This window comes from Ochlerotatus camptorhynchus, unplaced genomic scaffold (genome assembly GCF_037179485.1).
Source record: "Ochlerotatus camptorhynchus isolate MF236.1 unplaced genomic scaffold, CSIRO-AGI_Acam_v1.1 ptg000212l, whole genome shotgun sequence".
Classification (NCBI taxonomy): domain Eukaryota; kingdom Metazoa; phylum Arthropoda; class Insecta; order Diptera; family Culicidae; genus Ochlerotatus; species Ochlerotatus camptorhynchus.
The window spans coordinates 1,249,778-1,269,000 of record NW_027040702.1 but is presented as its reverse complement, the minus strand read 5'-3'; the positions used below and the strand labels follow the sequence as shown (position 1 = coordinate 1,269,000).

The 19,223-nt window shown below is 43.1% G+C and overlaps 2 protein-coding genes across 2 annotated transcripts; one reads left to right on the top strand and one right to left on the bottom strand.

Annotated features, from left to right (window-relative positions):
- Window positions 1–1,034: 1,034 nt before the first annotated feature.
- Nup154 (nuclear pore complex protein Nup154) lies at window positions 1,035–7,870 on the top strand. Its single transcript, XM_065224523.1, has 9 exons — window positions 1,035–1,320; window positions 1,445–1,604; window positions 1,675–1,751; window positions 1,806–3,282; window positions 3,341–3,454; window positions 3,525–4,037; window positions 4,101–4,774; window positions 6,463–7,307; window positions 7,370–7,870. Exons 1-9 carry the CDS (start codon window positions 1,216–1,218, stop codon window positions 7,623–7,625), a joined length of 4,221 nt encoding a protein of 1,406 aa, XP_065080595.1. The 5' UTR covers window positions 1,035–1,215; the 3' UTR covers window positions 7,626–7,870.
- Window positions 7,871–15,693: 7,823 nt separating this feature from the next.
- On the bottom strand, window positions 15,694–17,952 carry Adk3 (Adenosine kinase 3). The gene is made up of 5 exons (XM_065224513.1): window positions 17,705–17,952; window positions 17,432–17,593; window positions 17,025–17,186; window positions 16,360–16,955; window positions 15,694–16,295 (listed from the first exon to the last, which is right to left on the bottom strand). Exons 1-5 carry the CDS (start codon window positions 17,731–17,733, stop codon window positions 16,087–16,089), a joined length of 1,158 nt encoding a protein of 385 aa, XP_065080585.1. The 5' UTR covers window positions 17,734–17,952; the 3' UTR covers window positions 15,694–16,086.
- Between the last annotated feature and the right edge of the window lie 1,271 nt (window positions 17,953–19,223).

Below are 19,223 nucleotides of genomic sequence, written 5' to 3'. Positions count from 1 at the left end.
AGACTAGAGTCGGTGTATAATGAGTCAAGCCAAGAGTGAAGCCAAGTCTACCTATTGAACTGTCAAACCGGCTACCTATCGTGCAAAATAAATAAACATTACGATGCTATGAAAGGTCCACGAAAGGTATTGCAATAAAATATAAAATATAATCGAAGAAATTAGCATAAACACGCAGTGAGCGTTAAATTGTCATGGGATACGCTCGGTAATGATTAGTAATAAGAATTTCTACTATTTTTTGTTAAGATAATTTGACAAAATCACTGATATAATGATTTACTACAGCCGCAATATTTATTCTCTCGCTAGAAGTCATTTGAAGTTATTGTAGAAGTCCTCTGTTGCCAAGTGAAAAGAATGGGAATCTTCGGAAAACCGTGATGCGAGTTCAACTGTTTTTCTCTTGGCGTGACTCAGGCTGTGTTCCATTTGGAAAATTTTCACTTAGATTTGACACTTCGAAAATAAATTAAGATGTTCGAAAATCCCTCTGTTGTTGATCGGCCGATTTTCGAGAAAGCGTTTGTCAAAATTTATTCCTTGTCTGTCAGAAATAAGTCTGCTGGAATAGCAGGTTTATTTGAAAATTTTCCATCTGTCAAATTTAAGTAAAAATTCACCAAATGGAACACAGCCTCATTATACACCGACTCTAGTATAGACCAGGTTGCGTAGATAGTACCACTGAACTGTCATCCGATTGAGGTAAACCCTGGCGGTGCAAAACCTTGTTGACCTCTTTTTCGAACACCACTAATGGCGGTAAGCTCCAACTCGGATTAACTTTGAATATCGACCCTGTTTGGATGATCTACAAAGTGTTTGCTTAGAGTCGTGTTGATTAGCTCTGATGACGACTTCAAGTAGCCGGACATACTTGATTGGAATTTAGTCCCAGAATAATACCGGTTGGAGCTTACCACCATAAAAGGTTCATTCTTGTTCATCCAAACAATCAAAATCAAAATGACAACCCGCGCAGGCGATCCGTTGCTTTTCAGGCAGCTGTCAAAAGAGATCTTCAAAAAAGGGTAGCATCGTTCTTCGTAATTCGTGAAAAATAGTTAGCGGCAATTTTAACTGGAAAACATTTCAAAGCACATTGAATTGAAGCAAAATAGTGCCTACAGGTGCGTCGTTGGGAAATTGTAAAACCGTGGTTTTATTCTGATTATTTTGCGCAACGACAGTGCTGCAAAGAAATCAACAACGATGAGTCTGTCGGAATCTTCCGCTCTGGTAGACTCGCTGGAGTTTGCCGGCACCATGCTGGAGCGACACGACATAGCGGACTGTTCCACTCCCGGATTGCTGGAGGTGAGTTTGTCTTGGTATTTTGATGAAGCTTTCGCTCCTGATTTACCGGATTTAGTGAACGTTGAAAACCTAACCTCTACTCAAATGGCCATCGGTATGAAAATAAACATTCTTTGCTGTTTAGGTAACCGGAATCAAACAATCTGGAATGGCGACCGCTAGTGGATTGAACGACTACGACTATCAAAATTTGTCCAGTTTGTCGCTGGGCCTAAAGAATCTGAACCAGCTTGCAACCACGAACAAAATTCCCATTCCCCCGGAAATAATGGAACATTTCAAGCGTAAGTGCGCCGAGGGCGAGTTTGTGGTGATCTGCGGAATTTATGCTACAAACATATTACTTGCTTTCAGATATAAAATGTCACTGTATGATGGGGCTTTTCCCGGAAATTGGTCGAGCCTGGTTAACTATCGATTCCGACATTTATGTGAGCAAATTTGTTTTTTTAATAGGCATGGCACTGATGTTTATTTCGTTTCAGATCTGGACCTACGAGCATACCAGGGATGTGGCATATTTTGACGGTCTCACCCATTTGATTGTCAGCGTTGGTTTGGTAGTTCCCAAGCCGGGAGTGTTTATATCCGACGTGAAGTATCTGCTGGTGCTGACCACTCCAATTGAAATAGTCATCCTGGGGGTAACCTTTGGTGATTCAAATGCGTCACCAAATCGTTCGATCACTTCTTCCATTGAAGAGATGCAGTTGTTGAACAAGCCAATCTTTGTGATGAATACGGATAACATTGCGATTACTTGCATTGAGGGAACTTCGGATGGTAGGATATTTTTAGGTGGTCGAGATGGGTGCCTATATGAAATTTCCTACCAGGCGGAATCTAATTGGTTTGGAAAACGCAGCAAGAAGGTTAATCATTCGCAAGGGTTGATGTCCCACCTGGTTCCTGGCATATTCAAAGTGTTCTCTGAGAATGATTCCATTTCAAAAATAACGATCGATAACTCGCGTCGATTGCTGTACGCCCTGACGGAAAAGGGAGCAATCGAGGCTTGGGACATTGGCACGGATGCCAATTCGGTGAGACGAATCGCAAGAATTTCGCAAAATGACATTGCTTCTAGTGCTGGAAACATACTGCGAACGATTGAGCCATCCGTTTTCAAACCGGTGACGGCTTTGTGTCCTCTGTCACAGGAGGATTCTCCTCAGGTCCATCTGATTGCCATCACCCAAACAGGAGTGCGATTCTACTTCTCAACGGTGCCTGTGCTATTCGGTATCCAGCAACAGCAACTCCAACAACAGCAGCAACAACAGCAACAGCAACCAGGTATGCCTACCTTCGAGCATCAGCAACGTCCACAGGGTTTGTACCTTCTCCACGTCCGTCTTCCTCCGGGATACACACCGAACACAACCGTTGGGAAACCGAAACAGGTACACTCAGCCTTCTATAGCCAAGGATCACTGCTGATGGTATCGACACCTCAACCAGATCAGGATCTGCTATGGTCGCTTAGTTCGGAACCTTTCCCGTCCAGACAAAACCTCGTTGAATCATCCACGGTTATGACTATGGATGGCCAGGTGTGGTCCATAGCCGAAGTGAAACCCAAGGACAAGATTACCGTAGACACTCCGCTACGGGCCGCTCAAGTTCCCAAGAAAGTCGCTCTCCTTACCAATCAAGGCGTGCACATTGTTTCCCTATTAAAGTCCGTTGACATCCTACAACAATTGCTGCTGGCTTGCCATGGTCCGCACAATGAAGCGGTGAAGGCTTACTTCCAGGTACAGTCGGAACCGCAGGCCTGTGCTACAAGTTTACTGCTGGCCTGCATAGAGACATTAAAGGGCACAGAACTGGGAGACTGGGCCGCTCAGGCATTCATCCTGTACGGTGGGGAACCGTTCTTCGATATGGGTGCCTATATGGGCGGTCATTCGGCGGCTGCCAGACCGCTAAGCTTCAACTCGCCTGCCACTGGATTTGGTGGTAAGCCGTCATAGTGTTTGGTGCAAGGAGTTTTTCTGATCGCATTATTATTTTTTAGATAATCAACAAGGAGGACCGCGGATGTTCATGTCCACACCATTCTCGGCCTCGCGACCGGCCTCTTCCGTTCAGCAGAGCCTCATGCAACAAACCCAGTTCCCGAACAGTCCTAGTATGACACCGGCATTATACACCACTTTTTTGATCGACTAAAATTAAAAACGAATTCTCCCTCTCTACAGTGTCGTCGTCCATGAGCCACAGCTTCAACAATAACCTCCCGCTAACGGCGGATTCGCCAAACTTCCACTACTCGGCAAAGCACGCCGGGCTCTACCTGCACATGTCTCGTTTGCTGCGTTCGATCTGGCGCAAGCGTTGCATAGATGACAAGTTACACACCACCATCAGCCAGCAAGATTGCGCTCAGATTTTGGAGGATTTGTTTGCCATCAAACGTTTTCTGGAATCGATCACTCTGACCAATTTGGTTGGACTAGTTGGCAAGAACATGGCCAATGCCGGTAGTATGAGCGGACCAGGTGGTTACCTACAGCAGCAGCAACAGCAACAACAGCACCAACACCATCAACAGACGATGTCTGGCATGGGAATGCAGAGTCCCTACGGACAACAGCAGTCACACTTCGGTAGCCAAGGTGCCTTCTCCGGGGTTCCAGGACAGCAAAAGAGCACCGCAGAAGATGCTTTGGTTGAGGAGAAAAAGTCACTGGATGCGTTGACGCGACTGATTAGTAAGTATCGGTGCCAGTTCACATAGGTACGATTTTAAGCTTAAATTTGGAATTCGATTCTAGAGCACTCCTGCGAAGTTTTGGCCCTTTGGAAGATACTCTGCGAACACCAGTGCCACCAATTAGTGTCCAAATTGACCAAGGAGCAGCAAGCTATCCTGCAGTCGTGTACATTCCGGGATCTCATCCTCTCGCGTTCGGATTTGTGTGGTTTGCTGATTGTAACCTTGATCAATTCCTACCTCAATGACAACGCAAGCGTTGGTTCCATTTCGTCGAAACTGCGTGAGGTTTGTCCGAATTTGTACCGCCACGAGGATGCTGTCTCGCATAAAGCAACGGAAATTTTGCTTCTATCCAAAACCTGTAACGATCCGGACGAGAAGAATGAACGCCTCCGAACTGCTTTGCAGTTGTGTAAAAGTGCCGCTCCTAATCTGCCGCTGACTTCAATCTGTCAGCAGTTTACCACCGCTGGATTCTTTTCGGGAGTCATCGAGCTGTGCTCGATTTGTGCGGCCAAGAGCGATCCGAACGAGGCGGCCTTACACTTCTACCGCAATAACGAACCCGTCGAAGATCAGGAAGGCTTCATGGCGTATCAAAGCCGTATGAACTGCTACAGGGAAATCAAACTGATGTTGGAACATGTCTACACGAACGTTCGCAACAGCAAAGGTGGCAGCATTTATCCCTCGCTGGAGAGCGCAGACCGCGACAAGTTAGCCAACAACCAGGTAAATATGCCCGATGTTGAATTTTTATTCATTTCAAGCCAAGCCTATTGGTAAACACCTGGGGAGGGATAAGGATAAGCAGATAGCACACACGGAATTCATTTTATACTTGGTTATAGGGTGAAAATGGAGTACAAACGGTAGTACTTTTTGGCCTCTCTTCGGTCCCAGGCTAACCAGGCTAAACATAGGAAAATCCACGAACCCCTCATTTTATCTGTCAAACTTTGATAGCGAATCAAAACAAACATAGTGTAGTATTAGAATTTCGACTTGAATGGGGTACGGTTATAGATTTACTTGGGACCAATAGGCTAGTCAAGTAGTGAGCCAATTTAAAATCGTTAATTTCCACTGATGGTAGTACCCCTTTAAAAAGCGTTTTTAACATAACTTTTCTGTTTGAATTTTACCACTTTCTCAAAGTTGGTTGGAAATGCTATCCAACATGAAGCTTTAGTGTGATAATTTATTAGCTAGAGTAAACTATGTCCGGTTTGCATAATTTTAACGGACTTGGTTGTCATTGAGTAAGTGGTATCTGGGTGCCGAAACGAGTCCGGGCCAGAGCACTGGGAATCTTTGAGGTTTCGGAATGTGGTGTCCTTTCGGAGCACATTGAAAGTCACGCCTCGATGGTTGTCGAAAGACTTCGTTTAATTCATTGTTCAGATGCTCTTTATAGCTCATTAATGATGATGTTTGCAATTTTACAAAATCGATTCTTTATGATGGATAGAAACGCCTGGGACGGCGGTGACAATATTTGATAATATTAAACGATAATAATAAACTACCTTCGGTACGCAACGTTGTTTTGAAATATGATTCTTTACTCGCCGTGGAACGAACGACCGCCAGTAGGTAAAAGAGGAAAGTCAGCCAAACATACCGTATGCACTTTTGCAATACTATTCGTTCGTAACTGACCTACCTTCTCTACTTTATCTGAATTGGTGATTCATCCCGGCTGTTTAGGCAAATGTAAATATAATTTAATATGTTTTACGGTGAGAGATGTTCTAGACAACTTGGGTACAGCACAAGAGAAAGGTCTGAAGAGGGTAGGTAGATAGTTCCGCTAGAGTACGGCAGTATGGGAATTGAAAATGAGCGATGGGTCATTAATGCGACACTACTAGTCAAACGCACACTTCTTTACCTAACTCATCAATGGATGAGTAGATTTGAAGTATTTCTTCAAATCTACAAGCAAAAAAGTGCGCGTTTGACTTGCTCATATACTGTCTGCGGCTGAGGATTAGTTCTAGCGACGTTTCATCACTACATAAAACCCCACGTGCCCCCATTGAAAACACTGAAAAAGCTCAGTGTTTTCAATTTATTTTATCGAAAATTACACACAAAAAGCACGATTTTTTATGCGCTAAGCCATTCAAACTATCCTGTAGCTGAATTCCGAGCATATTACAACAGCAACATATTAGGTATATGTAGAAATTTACATCTCTTCGTTGAAATGAGAGTAAGAGGTGGGGCCATCATCATCATCATCATTTCGCAAACTTACCCTACCCCTAAAAGACTGTACGTCATTTATCATGGTCCCTTAAGGTAAAGGCGAAACATGTCGCTTCTACAGACCAATTGAAGCAATAGCTGTGAAAACAGTACCTCCAAGCCTTCCGATATAAGTACATTAATTCATAGAAAATTCCTTCTTCCAGCTCATTTCAATCATCAGTTTGTCGCTGCAGTGCCAAGATCAACTGCTGCACATATCAGTATACGAATGGCTGCTATCGCACAATCTTCTGGGAGAACTGCTTGAAATCAGCGAACCTTCGCTGGGTGCATTCCTGGGACGCGCTGTGAATCGAACGCCGGAAAACTTTGCCCTTGCCGACCTCCTCTGGAAGTATCACGAACGTAACGGACAGCATTCTGCCGCTGCAAAGATTCTGGACAAGCTGGCCAACATTCACAGTGAAACCATGACCCTCCAGCAGCGTATCGAATACCTCGCCAGGGCCGTCATGTGTATGCGAAGCGATACGGTCGGTTATTCGGCACACAATGGTGTGCTGTTGAAAGATCTTGAAGACAAACTGGAAGTCGCACAAATCCAAAAACAAGTACACGATGCGTTGTCCATCGTGTCGAACAAACCTTCCGTTGCACCTGCTCTGAAACAACTGAACGGAACGCTCTACAACCTGACTCAGCTCTATTCGGACTTAGCTGAGCGATTCGAGCTCTGGGAATGCAAATTGACGATTCTCAATTGTTCCCACCACAACGACCCACTGCTCATTGAATCCGTTTGGACCCACATCCTGGACAAGGAACTTGAAAGATCGGATAGCAACACGGAACGCTGCCGTCGCTTGTTGTCCAAGGTAAAGAGCTTAGCGTTGGAATACGAAAGCTCCGGTCACTGCTTCCCGTTGCCATTCATCGTTCGTGAACTGGAGTTGAGATGCTTCAGGCTCAGGTTGTTCGAATCACCCGTCCCAGATGCGTTGATCGAGATGAATTTGGACGTAGATTCCATGCTGAACATTTATTCAAGGTAACATCCCAATCCCTAAAATAATTCTGCAATATTCACAAACTCGCGTCCTCCATTTTCAGACTTATCTCCATGAACGAACGCGTCTGGGTAACGGACGAGGACGAGCTGTACCTGGTGCGGTCAACAGCGAAGTTGCTTTCGATCGTTAGTTCCCAGCCGAATCTGGTGCCGTTGAAAGACCGCCGGAAGGTGGTAGCCAAATCGCAGGACCTTATTTCGGCATGCCTCAGCATTCTGTACACCAAACCCGACGGGCAAGCCTACGTGGACAACCTGCGGGAAACGCAATCCAAGCTGAATCGAATCCACTGCTAGCTGACCGTGTGGTATTCGATGGGTTCGAGACGACCGTTGTAGTAGAACGAATTACAACTGTACTGTTAGTTCTTTACATTATATAAGTTTGTAGTATCATTCATTGTCCACTGCCCTACACATCGTTTAACTTGTAGTTATTTGTGAACTTCCTAGTTTTAAAATATAAGCTTCAAATACTATTACAAACCTTGGGAATTTGTATACTGTGCAAACTACTTTACTTTAGTTCACACAGAGGATATATAACGCATGTTTTACAAATGCTGTGGTTCACGATTGTGTCATCAATAAAGTATTGAAAATCTAACAGGTGTCTTTAACCTTCATGGATCTCAAGCCCAACCAGTCAGTCTTCACCTTCACTAATAATTGACGATCAGTTTAGTCTCATTTCCAGCCACCAGAATAGCTGATAGGTACTCCTAAGTAATAATGTACCGGATATTAAGTTTTGCAGTCTCAAACTTTCGCTCAAACACCTTGTCAGCCAATTGTTAGGTGGGAAATGGCCGAATTTCAGTTAATAATTTGGTGCAAACGCTGAATACATGGCAGAATATCACTTTCAGTGCATCACTACTCCTATGCTGAGCTCCCTCCATTTTGTTGATTCAGGGAACCGAGCCCAGCGGCATGAAACAAATTTCGAAATAGTGAGATATATTCGCTTATATTCCCATTTGTCGGGTGCCTGTGGTTTATAATTCGTAAGGGTATACTATATATCGGAATTTCGTAGAATATTTTGAGGCTATTTCCACAGACAAACAGACATAACACATTACATATTTTTGACTGTAAAACATCGTCGCTAAAACATTACCGCCATCTGTTGAGTAGTATACTTCGGCGCCGGGGTGTAGTGGTAAGCGTGATTGCCTCTCCTCCAAAAGGCCTGGGTTCAATCCCAGTCGGCACCGCCGGAATTTTCTGAGGCATAAAATCTCTGATAAAGCCGTTGCTCCCCGGTCTATGAGTTGATGGGTTGATAGGTAGCGTCCAGAAAGTGTGAGCTGCCTCCCTGGTGTCGGTAGCATTGGTACTCAGTACAGAAAACAAATCTAGGGAAAAAAATCTGTTGAGTACACTGTGGTGGGCAGTTCGTTGAACAGATGGCGATAGTGTGTAAATGTCAAACGCAAGGGAATTGTCTATGCTCGCCACAGGGCAGTACCACTGTTCGATAGCGGAGGTGGATTGAATACCGAAGGACTAAATGAAAAAGCTTATACCCCGTTCATATTACAGCGTATATCACGTGATATACGCTGTTTTGCAATGAGCACTCATACATCTAGTATTCACTGGAAATCCTCATTGGAGTGCTCATTGCAAGACAGCCTATATTACGTGATATAGGCTGTAATGTGAACGGGGTGTTAGACTTGTTTTAATTCAACTTGTAACTTGTATTCGCTTCGATGGTTGGAACAGTAATGAGCTCTAGCTTTTTGACTTTAAATGATCTATATTTCTTGAATTGGTTTGGTTTACATGTATAACTTATCGAGTGACACAGGTGCGTCTTTTCAACTTTAGTTCTTTTAAAATTTCAATTATTATTAATTACAGTACCTAGTTCTATCAGACCTGTTTAGAGAATGATCACCTTGGTGGGATTGGTTTGTTATATTATTTGAAAAAGGAGACACTTTTAAGGGGTTTTCCATAAAAAAAACATCACATATCATGTAGTATTTCACATATAATTCATGTTTCTGCAAGAAATTTTGAATGTTTTGAAGAAAACACACTTAAATACTTCTATTCCTATTGGTTTTGTCGTGGGATGTGGTGGGAAATGGTAGTAAATCGTAATTAAATCTATGTCCATTTAGAATCTGGAATAATAAAATCATCTGTATCTCGGTAACGGATTGACGTACAAATAAGGTTAATACATCAAAACAAAGGTAATTAATTCACTGTACGTTTAGGAAAAAAAATATCAATACAAATCTATTCTCTTCGTTTCTAATGAAAATTCGCATTTTCTTCTTTATTCCTCCCATCAAACGCTGCACACCTCCGGAGTCAATTTCCTTGGCACATCTGAATCGCGTCCCGAGCCATTTTTCCACTTTTCTTAAGCTTCCGCTTCATTATTGCTCAAAATCTCTCGATGGGCCGGAACTGCGGGCAGTTGGGTGTTTTTGCGGTTTTTGAGGCATTCTTCCTTGTACAGCTTCGAGTCTATCGCCTGATTCGTCACGAACACTTTGTCTTTGCTCCGCAGCTGCATATCCCTTGCCAAATTATCAGTTTTTTAGCAGGGCTGGCATGTTACTGGGTATGCGGAGGGGCTACGCGGACAAAGTATGAAACGCAGGAACATTCGAGGGGGGCGACACATCTAAATCTCAATTCTAGATGCTCGAAAAATCTCACATAAGCGAATCAATCTTCTAAAAATCTTCTTTCATTTCACGCATCTACTTACATCGCGCATCATCTTTTTGCAGGAAAGTTTTAGACTCGTCACCAATCAACTTTCTATCTACTCAGCGTACGCGCAGCTAGCCACAGCAAACCACAATCTTTCCTGCATCGTAGATAGAGTCGCCCCCCTCGGGAACATTCACATTTTCTAACATTTATTTCCGTTTTCTGTGGCGTGTGGGTGTGGGTTTTCACATATATGTGGCGTGTATGCGAGGGTTTAAAATTTAGTACTCACTGCTGCAGCGGGATCTCCTACGGCGTCGCGACGCTGGCGTTGGCCCACACGGCTGCTCCTGCACTACCGTGTGGCCGGAAACTTGCGGCGCGGGCTGCAGACAGTGTTGTTGCAGCTTTGGGAGAATGGCGGATCTGGTGGCGTTCATCAGCCACATACGGCTCAGCAGGCGTTGCTGGCTCGTTTGACTGGCAGGCGTCTTCCGTCGTTGACGGCATCGGATGACCGTGGCATGGCCACTTTGGTCGAGCCGAGACGGGAACCTCTTTGGTAATTATGGCCACCGGCCTGAGGTCCCTGACGGACGATCGAGGATCATTTACTATTAGGCTCGGAAGCCATCTTGACTTCCGAGCCGAGCCGTATAAAACCGTTTTATTTAAGGTACGAGGTGTACAAAATGTACAAAAGCACTGAAAACCACCCCCACAAGGGGGGAGGGTTGTATTATATATGCACTACACTTCACGATACCGGTCTACACGGACGCCTGATTACTTCTGCCAATTAGAAGGTTTTTTTTTCTTTTAGAACATGGCCACTAGCATGCCTTTTGCCGATCATTCTTCATTTTTAGCTTAAGACTACGATTGTCCTCCCTTTAGTATAGTTCGAGTGTTTTTGCAGCGGTACTAACCCTCTCGCTGCTGTGTGTTGCCTTCTGTCTTTGAGATTAAAATACGTGAATTTTCCAAACAACAACAACTCATACAAACGAAAATCCACGGATTGTAACCAACTGGTTACACTTGTGCCATCTATGATTACAGTATAAGATGAAGCCGGTTTGAGTTTGGGCTATTGCCGATGGAGGGACATGATCGCTTGAGTTTTGGAGGCATTGATTTTGATTTTCCATGTGGTGGCATAATCAGCAAAGGCGCAAGACATCGTTGGAGCTTGTTTGTTATTTCGCGAGGCATCTTACCCTTGAAGGCTATTGCGGTATCAATGTCGGAGGAATGTCGGAAGTGTAGATGCTGTAAAGCAAAGGGCCCCTTGTGAAACACCTGCTAGGATGGAGAACGTGTCTGAAAGGCAGCCATTCAATGATACCCTGAACGACCTTTGCTGAAGGTAGTTACGGGCACACTTAGAAAAAATTACCGACTTCGGTAATTTATTTACCGAATTCTCAACAGCTGAACGGCCGGTAATGTTTTCGGTAATCGAGAAAATTACCGAAAAAGGAAAGTGCCAGACATTGTCAAACGCTTTCTTAAAGTCTAACAATGCCATGGCTGTGAACTAGGATACAGCCTTGTTACTTCGGATGTTATTTATCACCCGCACTAGCTAATGGTTTGTGGAGTGCCCTTACCCGAACGGTTCCGGTAGGAGAAAGTTGAATTCCTCGACAAACTTGAGAATAAGTTCCTCGAACAATTTGCTCAGCGCAGAAAGGAGGCTGATCGGTCTATAGCTTGAAGCTAATGTTGGGTCCTTCCCGGCAGGGTTGCTTGCACTCACTTGCTATAAAAAATTGTTTTTCGGAATTATGGAATCGTTGGATGATATAATGATATGTTGTACTTGCAAGTAACAAGAAGAGGATGTAAAGTGTGTGTTTGACTCATAAAACCTGTCAATTTGGCTTTTAGAGCGTCACAATCAGTGATCTTATGATTCGTGAGCGTTCACTCAGAGTGAGCGCTCACGAATCGTGAAATCGCTGATTGTGACGCACTGAAAGCCATATTGACAGGTTTTATGTGTCAAACACATACTTCACGACCTGTTCTTGTAACTTACAAGTACTAATTACCATTATAACATCTAATGCTTTCATAATTTTTAAAAACAATATTTTATAGCAAGTGAATGGAAGCAACCCTGCTTCCCGGTAGTGCAGTTCCAAGGATCTGTTGAAGACAGCAGCCAGCAGAAAGTGAACCTTCATGCTGAACCCGTGGCCTTCAATGAGCAAATCTGTTCCACTGAGATCCTATCCTCCGGAGGGATAGCACAAGGGGAGGAAACAAGGAGTACTCATTGCACAACCTGATCTTTGAGCGGACTTAGTATGTTGAAGCCAAGCAAGTGCGATTTGGCAATATGCTCACCAATCGCATTTGCTTTCTCCTGAGGGGTGATTATGAGCCGATCGTCATCATATTCATCTTTGAGTGGTGGAATGGGTCTGTGGTGCATCTTTAGGACCTTGGCAACCTGGACGAGCCGCCCGAAACTTTCGTGGAAGCAATCTCCTTGCTCAGATCGGCCATTTCACGTTTCCTCGCTAGATCTCCGCCCAACAATTTGTTTGGATTAAAGGCTGGATAAGAAATTTTATAGCTGAAAATGTATATTTATACCTGAATTAACCTCTTCATTCGAGCAGCTAAAATGACGTTTATTACCACTCGAACTTTGAAATAAAATATTATTTTGAGATTTTTTCTTCTAGAACATCGAGAAAAGTAGCCAACATTTGTGCGTTTCACAAAAAAATAGAAATTAGTTTGTCCAGTTTTGTGAAATCGCTGGTAGAAAGTCACACCAAAACTGCTTGACAAAGTGGTCAATAGGCTTTTATTCTGCTTCCAATGTTTGTTGGGCGGTTTTTTGGAACTGGCGTCTACGAATATTTCTCAGGCGAATCAAGACTGGGGTGTGGGAATCAATGATAATAAACTTACCCTTCACAACTCTCGGTCGATGTCCTCCACAACTCTCGGTCGATGTCCTCCACGGTGTCAAGTGGCAGGTTGTCGATGATGTGCCTGTCTACCACGCGTCCAAACTGGGCACAGTTTACGCGATGGTAGTCCTTGCGCAGACTTGGAGCAGTTCAGTTCAGTCACCACCAGTTGATGGTCGGAGCTGAGTTCGTTCAAGGCTACCGACTTGGATAAGCCGGTATTTGTCAGACACAGGACTAGCGTCGATGGGTTGCCCGCCGGTGAGATGAATGCTGGCTCGTCCGAGAATAAAACGGAGTACAGCCCATGCTGCGAGTGGTCGAACAGCAGACGACCGTTCCGCCAGGTCTCATGGCGAGCATTCAGATCTTCTCCATTAACGAAGCGAGAACCGGTTCGGGTGATGGTGGACAGTTCCTTCTTGAATTAAGCCGGTAGTCCACTGCTGGCGGCACACTGTCGAGGGCAGTAGACGACGATGAACTGGACGTATCCAGTCGACGACTCCAGCTCCACACCAAGGGCCTCGATAATAGAGGTGCGAATATGGGACACTCTGGGGCCTCCCTTAGCTCAGTCGGTAGAGGAGCAGCTACAAAGCAAGACCATGCTGGAGGTGGCTGGGTTCGATTCCCGGTTCGGTCTAGGAATTTTTCAGGTTGGAAAATTTCTCGACTTCCCTGGGCATAGAAGTATGATTGGACTTGCCACACAATCATATCAATGCAAAAATGGTACAGGCATCGAAAGCTCTCAATTAATAACTGTGGAAGTGCATCTAGAACACTAAGTTGAGAGCACGCAATAAGCTAATATGCGATATGCAATAAGCTTGAAATGCGAAGAAGAAGAAGAAGAAGATATGGGACACTCTGCGGTATTTTATCCCTTTTCCTGACGATGATCGCATCAACAACCCCCCTTGGAGCTGGTACGATCAAGCCGAATGATGTTGTGGTCCGACAAGCAGCAACTGTCGCCAGACTTGAGGTGGGTCTCGGTGAGGAAGCCCACGTCGATGGTATGCTTGCGGAGGAAGTCCGCAAGATCGATGGTTTTTGCTCTTAAGGAGTAAACGGCCCACGTGACTATGCTGAGCTCTAGATACAAACAGGACAGTATTTATAGTAACTTGGAGGTCTTCTTAATGTTATTCCAGTTGTTTATTGACCTCGGTGCACAATTTCAAGTTAAAATTTTCAATTAGGCCTATTCTGCGTGGCGTGTGAGGTGAGGTGACTCGATGTTACTAGTGAAGTGACAATTGTCACCTCGGGTGAGGTGACTCTCCATTTGATTAGCACGGAGACTCACCCGAGGTGACAATTGTCATTCACCATCACTTCACTGTTACCTAACCTCACACGCCGCGCAGAATTTGCCTAACTGTTAACAAAATGTTTATTTAAAATATCGCTATCCAATAACATATCTGAAAGTGAAAACGAATAAGCTCATGTTGTCCTCTAAAGCTGGTAGAGATATAGAAGACCGAGTGAAATTTTCTTACATTATTGCATATATTTAATATGAAAGGCAAGTCCACCAAGTGCAAGTCCACCAAGTGCAAGTTCACCAAGTGCAAGTCCACTAGAGGTCATACAATATGCAAGTCGGGTCAAAGTCGGAGGCATTTTTGAAGTCAAGTGGAGTCAAAATCAGTGGTATTTTTACAATTCTTTTGGCAGAAACACCATTCATTCTAACTCTGATTTAGTATTGAGGTACCGTGGAGGCTCGGAGCACTTTGAAATAAATAAGAAGTTCTTATGAAATGACGTCAGTGGCGTTGATGTTCTTTTTCATACTATGGTCTAGAATTTTTCATAAGATAATCTTATGAGCGGACATCTAATCTATTTTATGAATTTCATAAGACACTCTAATGGAATTAAGTTTATGAATACATGGAGCATGTTTAACATTCATAATACCGAACCTGCAATACATTTTGCTGGTTCGGTGTAATAAATGTTAATTTGTTTAATTTGTGTTTAAAGTGGAAGAAGTATTCGGTAGGTCTGACAACAAATTACTTTCGGTCGCCATTTTTCTTTTTCTCACGAAGCACTTATGATTTTTCACACTGATGTGACACACGGATTTTATAAGAGCGCTTATGAAATGGATGTGCGGAACGTATGGAAAATAATGTTGTGTCGTATAAATTTCGCTCAGATCGTGTGAATTACATAAGAATCTTATGAAAGCACAAAAAAATAATAAAAACTCGCTTCATAAGATGGATTTTATGAAAATCATTTGCTATTTTTGCCTGAGTGTAAATCGACGCACTCAATAATGTTCGAATAGTTCGAACACGACCAAGCGAAGAATGAAAAGTTACCGTTACATTACGTTATGCCTGCTCTGAAATATTCGAGAATTATCTCCATTATTAACGACCATTAAAGGCCGGCTCCAAAAACTACATTTCTCATGAACCATATGGGTTCCACCCCAAAAGCATTCAATCTCAACAAATCTCGATTGAAAATTAGATTGTTTGTGCCGAAAACAGTATTTTTTGTATTGAACTTTGTGTAAGCATTACGAAAAGGATATAGGGTTTTACTCCTAATTCAACAAGATAATTCGAATCAACTCAAACAAGCTTTTCCCGATCCCCATCATGAAGATGGGTAACTATTCAAGTAAATAAATATTCAGCAGACACTGAACGTTAGATGCCTGACAACGGCAGGTATGCCATTGGACCATGATTATTTCGGATAAAAATTATACCATTTATGTATACTTTGTTTACCATGTATGTAATCAACAGCCATATGTATTAAATATTTTGATGATGTAATGAAACGAGTGTGGCTTGCTTACCAGTGATTGCATATTTGAGGCTTATAAACGTTGATAACGAAACGGCATTAAAATGTCATGAAATTTGGACCTATAAACCTATTCCAAATTTTGTGTATTTAGCAGAACCGCTGTTGTGCTGCGCTAGAACTAAAGATGATTAAAATGAGATCGCACTATAACCTTCCTTACAACATCAGATCGATGAAATTACACACAACACCGTTAACTCTTAGGAACTAAATAATACACTATAAGTACACCTTTCCCAGGGCAATAAGATACTTAAAGGATGTAGAAAGATTAAAGTAGCTCGGCAAGTTTAAGCGAGTTTCGTTTCTGCTTCTTCTACAGCTGGCGGCACCATGACGCTCACTGGCGAAGACGGTAGCGATGAGGGCAGATTGCAGCCTACCTGTCGAATTACTTTGGCGGCCACTTTGCTACCATACCGAATGCAGTCCAACAGCGTGGGAGATTCTCCGTGCATGTATTTGTACAAAAATCCAGCGACGAAAGAGTCACCGGCACCTGGAGGAAATCAAGCGTTAGATTTTATGAGAAACTGTATTGCCATCTCAGCGCCAACACTTACCAGTCGTGTCAATCACGGCCTTTTTGGGAATTATCGGAACCTGGTAGGACTCTGCATAGAATGCACTGCCGTTGCCGTGATAGAATCGAACGCATCGGGAACCGTCGGTGGCGACGAGAATCTTCTCTCGATTGATTTTCAAATACTTTCGAATTAGACGTTTAGCCAAATCGTCTACGGTGTCACACTCGTAGATCTCAGCCAGCGACACAAATTCGGTCAGATTGCCAAAAACCAAATCGGCCTGTTCAACCAGATATTGCATTTCTTTAGTATAGTTCTGCAGAATATAGCTTGCATTCAGATTGGTAACGAAAAGGTTTGGAGTACCCTTGCAGTACTTTTCGTAGATGTGCTTGCAAATGAAAAATTTTTCCGGCACAAAGTACCCTTCGACGTAGAAAATGCGAACTTCCTCATCGACGTCGGCATGTGCTGCTGACGTGCAGCTACCTATCTTGCTTTGACACCAACGTGACATTACAAACTCTTTCTTGAAATGCAACGAAGCTCCAATGTTTGCGTTAAGGCTTCGTTTATCACCACTGATAAGACAGATGCAAGTGCCGGTTGAATATTCCGGCAATGTTTGGATACTGTAAGACACAAATAAATTCCGATCTTTCGTACCAAGCTACTCATCATATCGATAAAACGGATCTTACCAAGTGGACAATGAAGTGTCCTTTAAAATTTGCGTTAAAATTTCTCCATTCTCGTCTGCTCCAACAGCACCGCAGAAAATCACGTTCTTTTCGCCTAATGCGCGCAAAATTCGGCACGTGTTCAGGGCCGATCCGCCAGGATTGTATTTCGGTTTGCCGCATCTAAAATAAACAACAGCAATAAAAAAAACCTACACGCCAACTCAAATAACGAAGCAGCAGCACTGCTTTTCTGCTGCTGCGGTTCTCTATCCACTGAAGCTAGATAGTTAATACTATACTTAGCTTCAGTATCAACTTGTTTTTTTTTTTCTTTTCCTTGATTCGCAATAAACCTCATGTGCTGCGGCAGTAGCTACTTTCGATCCAAAACAGGCACCCATAATGTATTGACCTATCACACTTACGTCTCCACGGCAACAGCCCCCAATCGAGCCAGCTTCTCCGCTGGAATTTCCCGTTGGTCATCTTCCTTCAGATCGAAATCCTTGAGAATTTTGCTGTCATGCAGTTCTACGCTAATATCCAGCAGCACATTACCAAAAGCCACTAGCCTTGGGCAACGATCGCTATTTTTTGCGCAAATGATCAGTATAGAAGATTACATGATTAGTCTTGAATTTGTCGTCATACTTGCTTTGCATACGCACTACTACACTACACCATATAGGTCCACTTACCAGCTGCTTATTTGCGAATCCTTAGTCATCCTGGTACAATTCCGGTGGCGAAGAAAATGTCCAACGTGGGCGCAGTTCTGTCTGGTTCTAAAAACGGTAATGTTCCTGAGCTCTGTTGGTCAGCTGATGCATTATTATCTGCACGGAACACGATCACTGTAGGAACTGCATCCGCTCACTACACTAGTGCACGGTTGTGGCGGAAAAACAGAGCCGCCGACACTTTCGATTCAACACTACTAAACATAAAAAAACTTAAGTTCATTCATTTCAAGGACGTAGACGTCAAAGAGGCATCATCAGGAAAGGAAAATGCATTCACTCTGAGGGGTGATTCAAATATACGTCCTCTCTTGAGGGAGCGAGGGGTCCTAGAATTTGTAACAATTTTACAGAGTGTTTTTTTGGAAACCTTTAAAAGGTCATCATGCCACCGCTAGAGGACCGGGCGCACGGTCGCGGTGACACGGTGTGTGGGATTCTCACCGCACTAAAACCTCCTTGGACGCCTTGCCCTTTTTCCCCCGGAACCGCTTGTCGTATTACTTCGGAGGGGTCTGTGCATTACGCACCTCACTTTACCTCAGCTAACTGGCGCTTCCAGTTCGCTGATCGTCTCTTCAATTTTTGAGCCATTTAGCTCCCAGCGTCGCGTTCTACTCGGTTAACCCCGGTGCACAGTGGTTCCTGGCTGGCCAAAACCTCAAAAATTTTAGTTGATATATTTCTATTTCAATATTTTTTATCATTTTTACATGTTAAGAGTATCCTAAATTGAATGATTTGTGCAGTTCTGTTGATTATACATTTTTTTTATGGTTGTTATAGTGTAGCGATACCACACATTTTTGAAAAAAATCGTAATGTTTATTGTTACTGTTTTGATCAAATATAGCAAAAAATAATGTGTTTTCAACTTGGTTGCTTCAGAACAAAAGTTCCTCGGCTTATTTCACGTCAAATGGAAGGTAAAACAGAGTGTCTGCACTGTTCTAAGTGACAGTTTCTTATAAAAAAATAGCAAAAATATTCTTTTTTTCACATTTAGACTAAACAAAACATATGACGAACACATCCACCGACTATCTTTCAGTAATCAAAAGATAGCTAGAAAAGTTAGCTTTCAGATAGGCTTCAATGTGTTGCGATTTTTTGTGAAAGATGTTGAAATTAGGAATAATAAGTAAAGTGTTCGTTGGAAAATATCCGTTTATATGTTATATAATCTGCGGTGTATACTGTAGCAAGCTTCACAATGGATTTTTAATAGCACACCAACACGCACACACATACACACACGCTCCATATATCTATCTCTTATGGTTAATGAGTTATGATTTTGTTAAAAAAGCAGGTTAGGGTGGCCCCTAGACAATCGGCATTCTTTATATATATTTTTATACGTTCATTCCTCGTGAAATTTTCATACTTTAAGAACTTTTTATGACGCATATTTTTACTAAGTTGTTATCTCTTTTATTTGAAAAGTTATGGCTTGTTTTTGTGGAAAATACCCAAC

Coding starts and splice junctions, on each gene's coding strand:
- Nup154 (XM_065224523.1), top strand. CDS start 1,216: ATGAGTCTGTCGGAATCTTCCGCTCTGGTAGACTCGCTGGAGTTTGCC. Junction 1,752..1,805: donor CTATCGATTCCGACATTTAT/GTGAGCAAATTT, acceptor ATTTCGTTTCAG/ATCTGGACCTACGAGCATAC. Junction 4,038..4,100: donor TGCGTTGACGCGACTGATTA/GTAAGTATCGGT, acceptor ATTCGATTCTAG/AGCACTCCTGCGAAGTTTTG.
- Adk3 (XM_065224513.1), bottom strand. CDS start 17,733: ATGACTAAGGATTCGCAAATAAGCAGCTG. Junction 16,956..17,024: donor GACACTTCATTGTCCACTTG/GTAAGATCCGTT, acceptor TGTGTCTTACAG/TATCCAAACATTGCCGGAAT. Junction 16,296..16,359: donor GGCCGTGATTGACACGACTG/GTAAGTGTTGGC, acceptor GATTTCCTCCAG/GTGCCGGTGACTCTTTCGTC.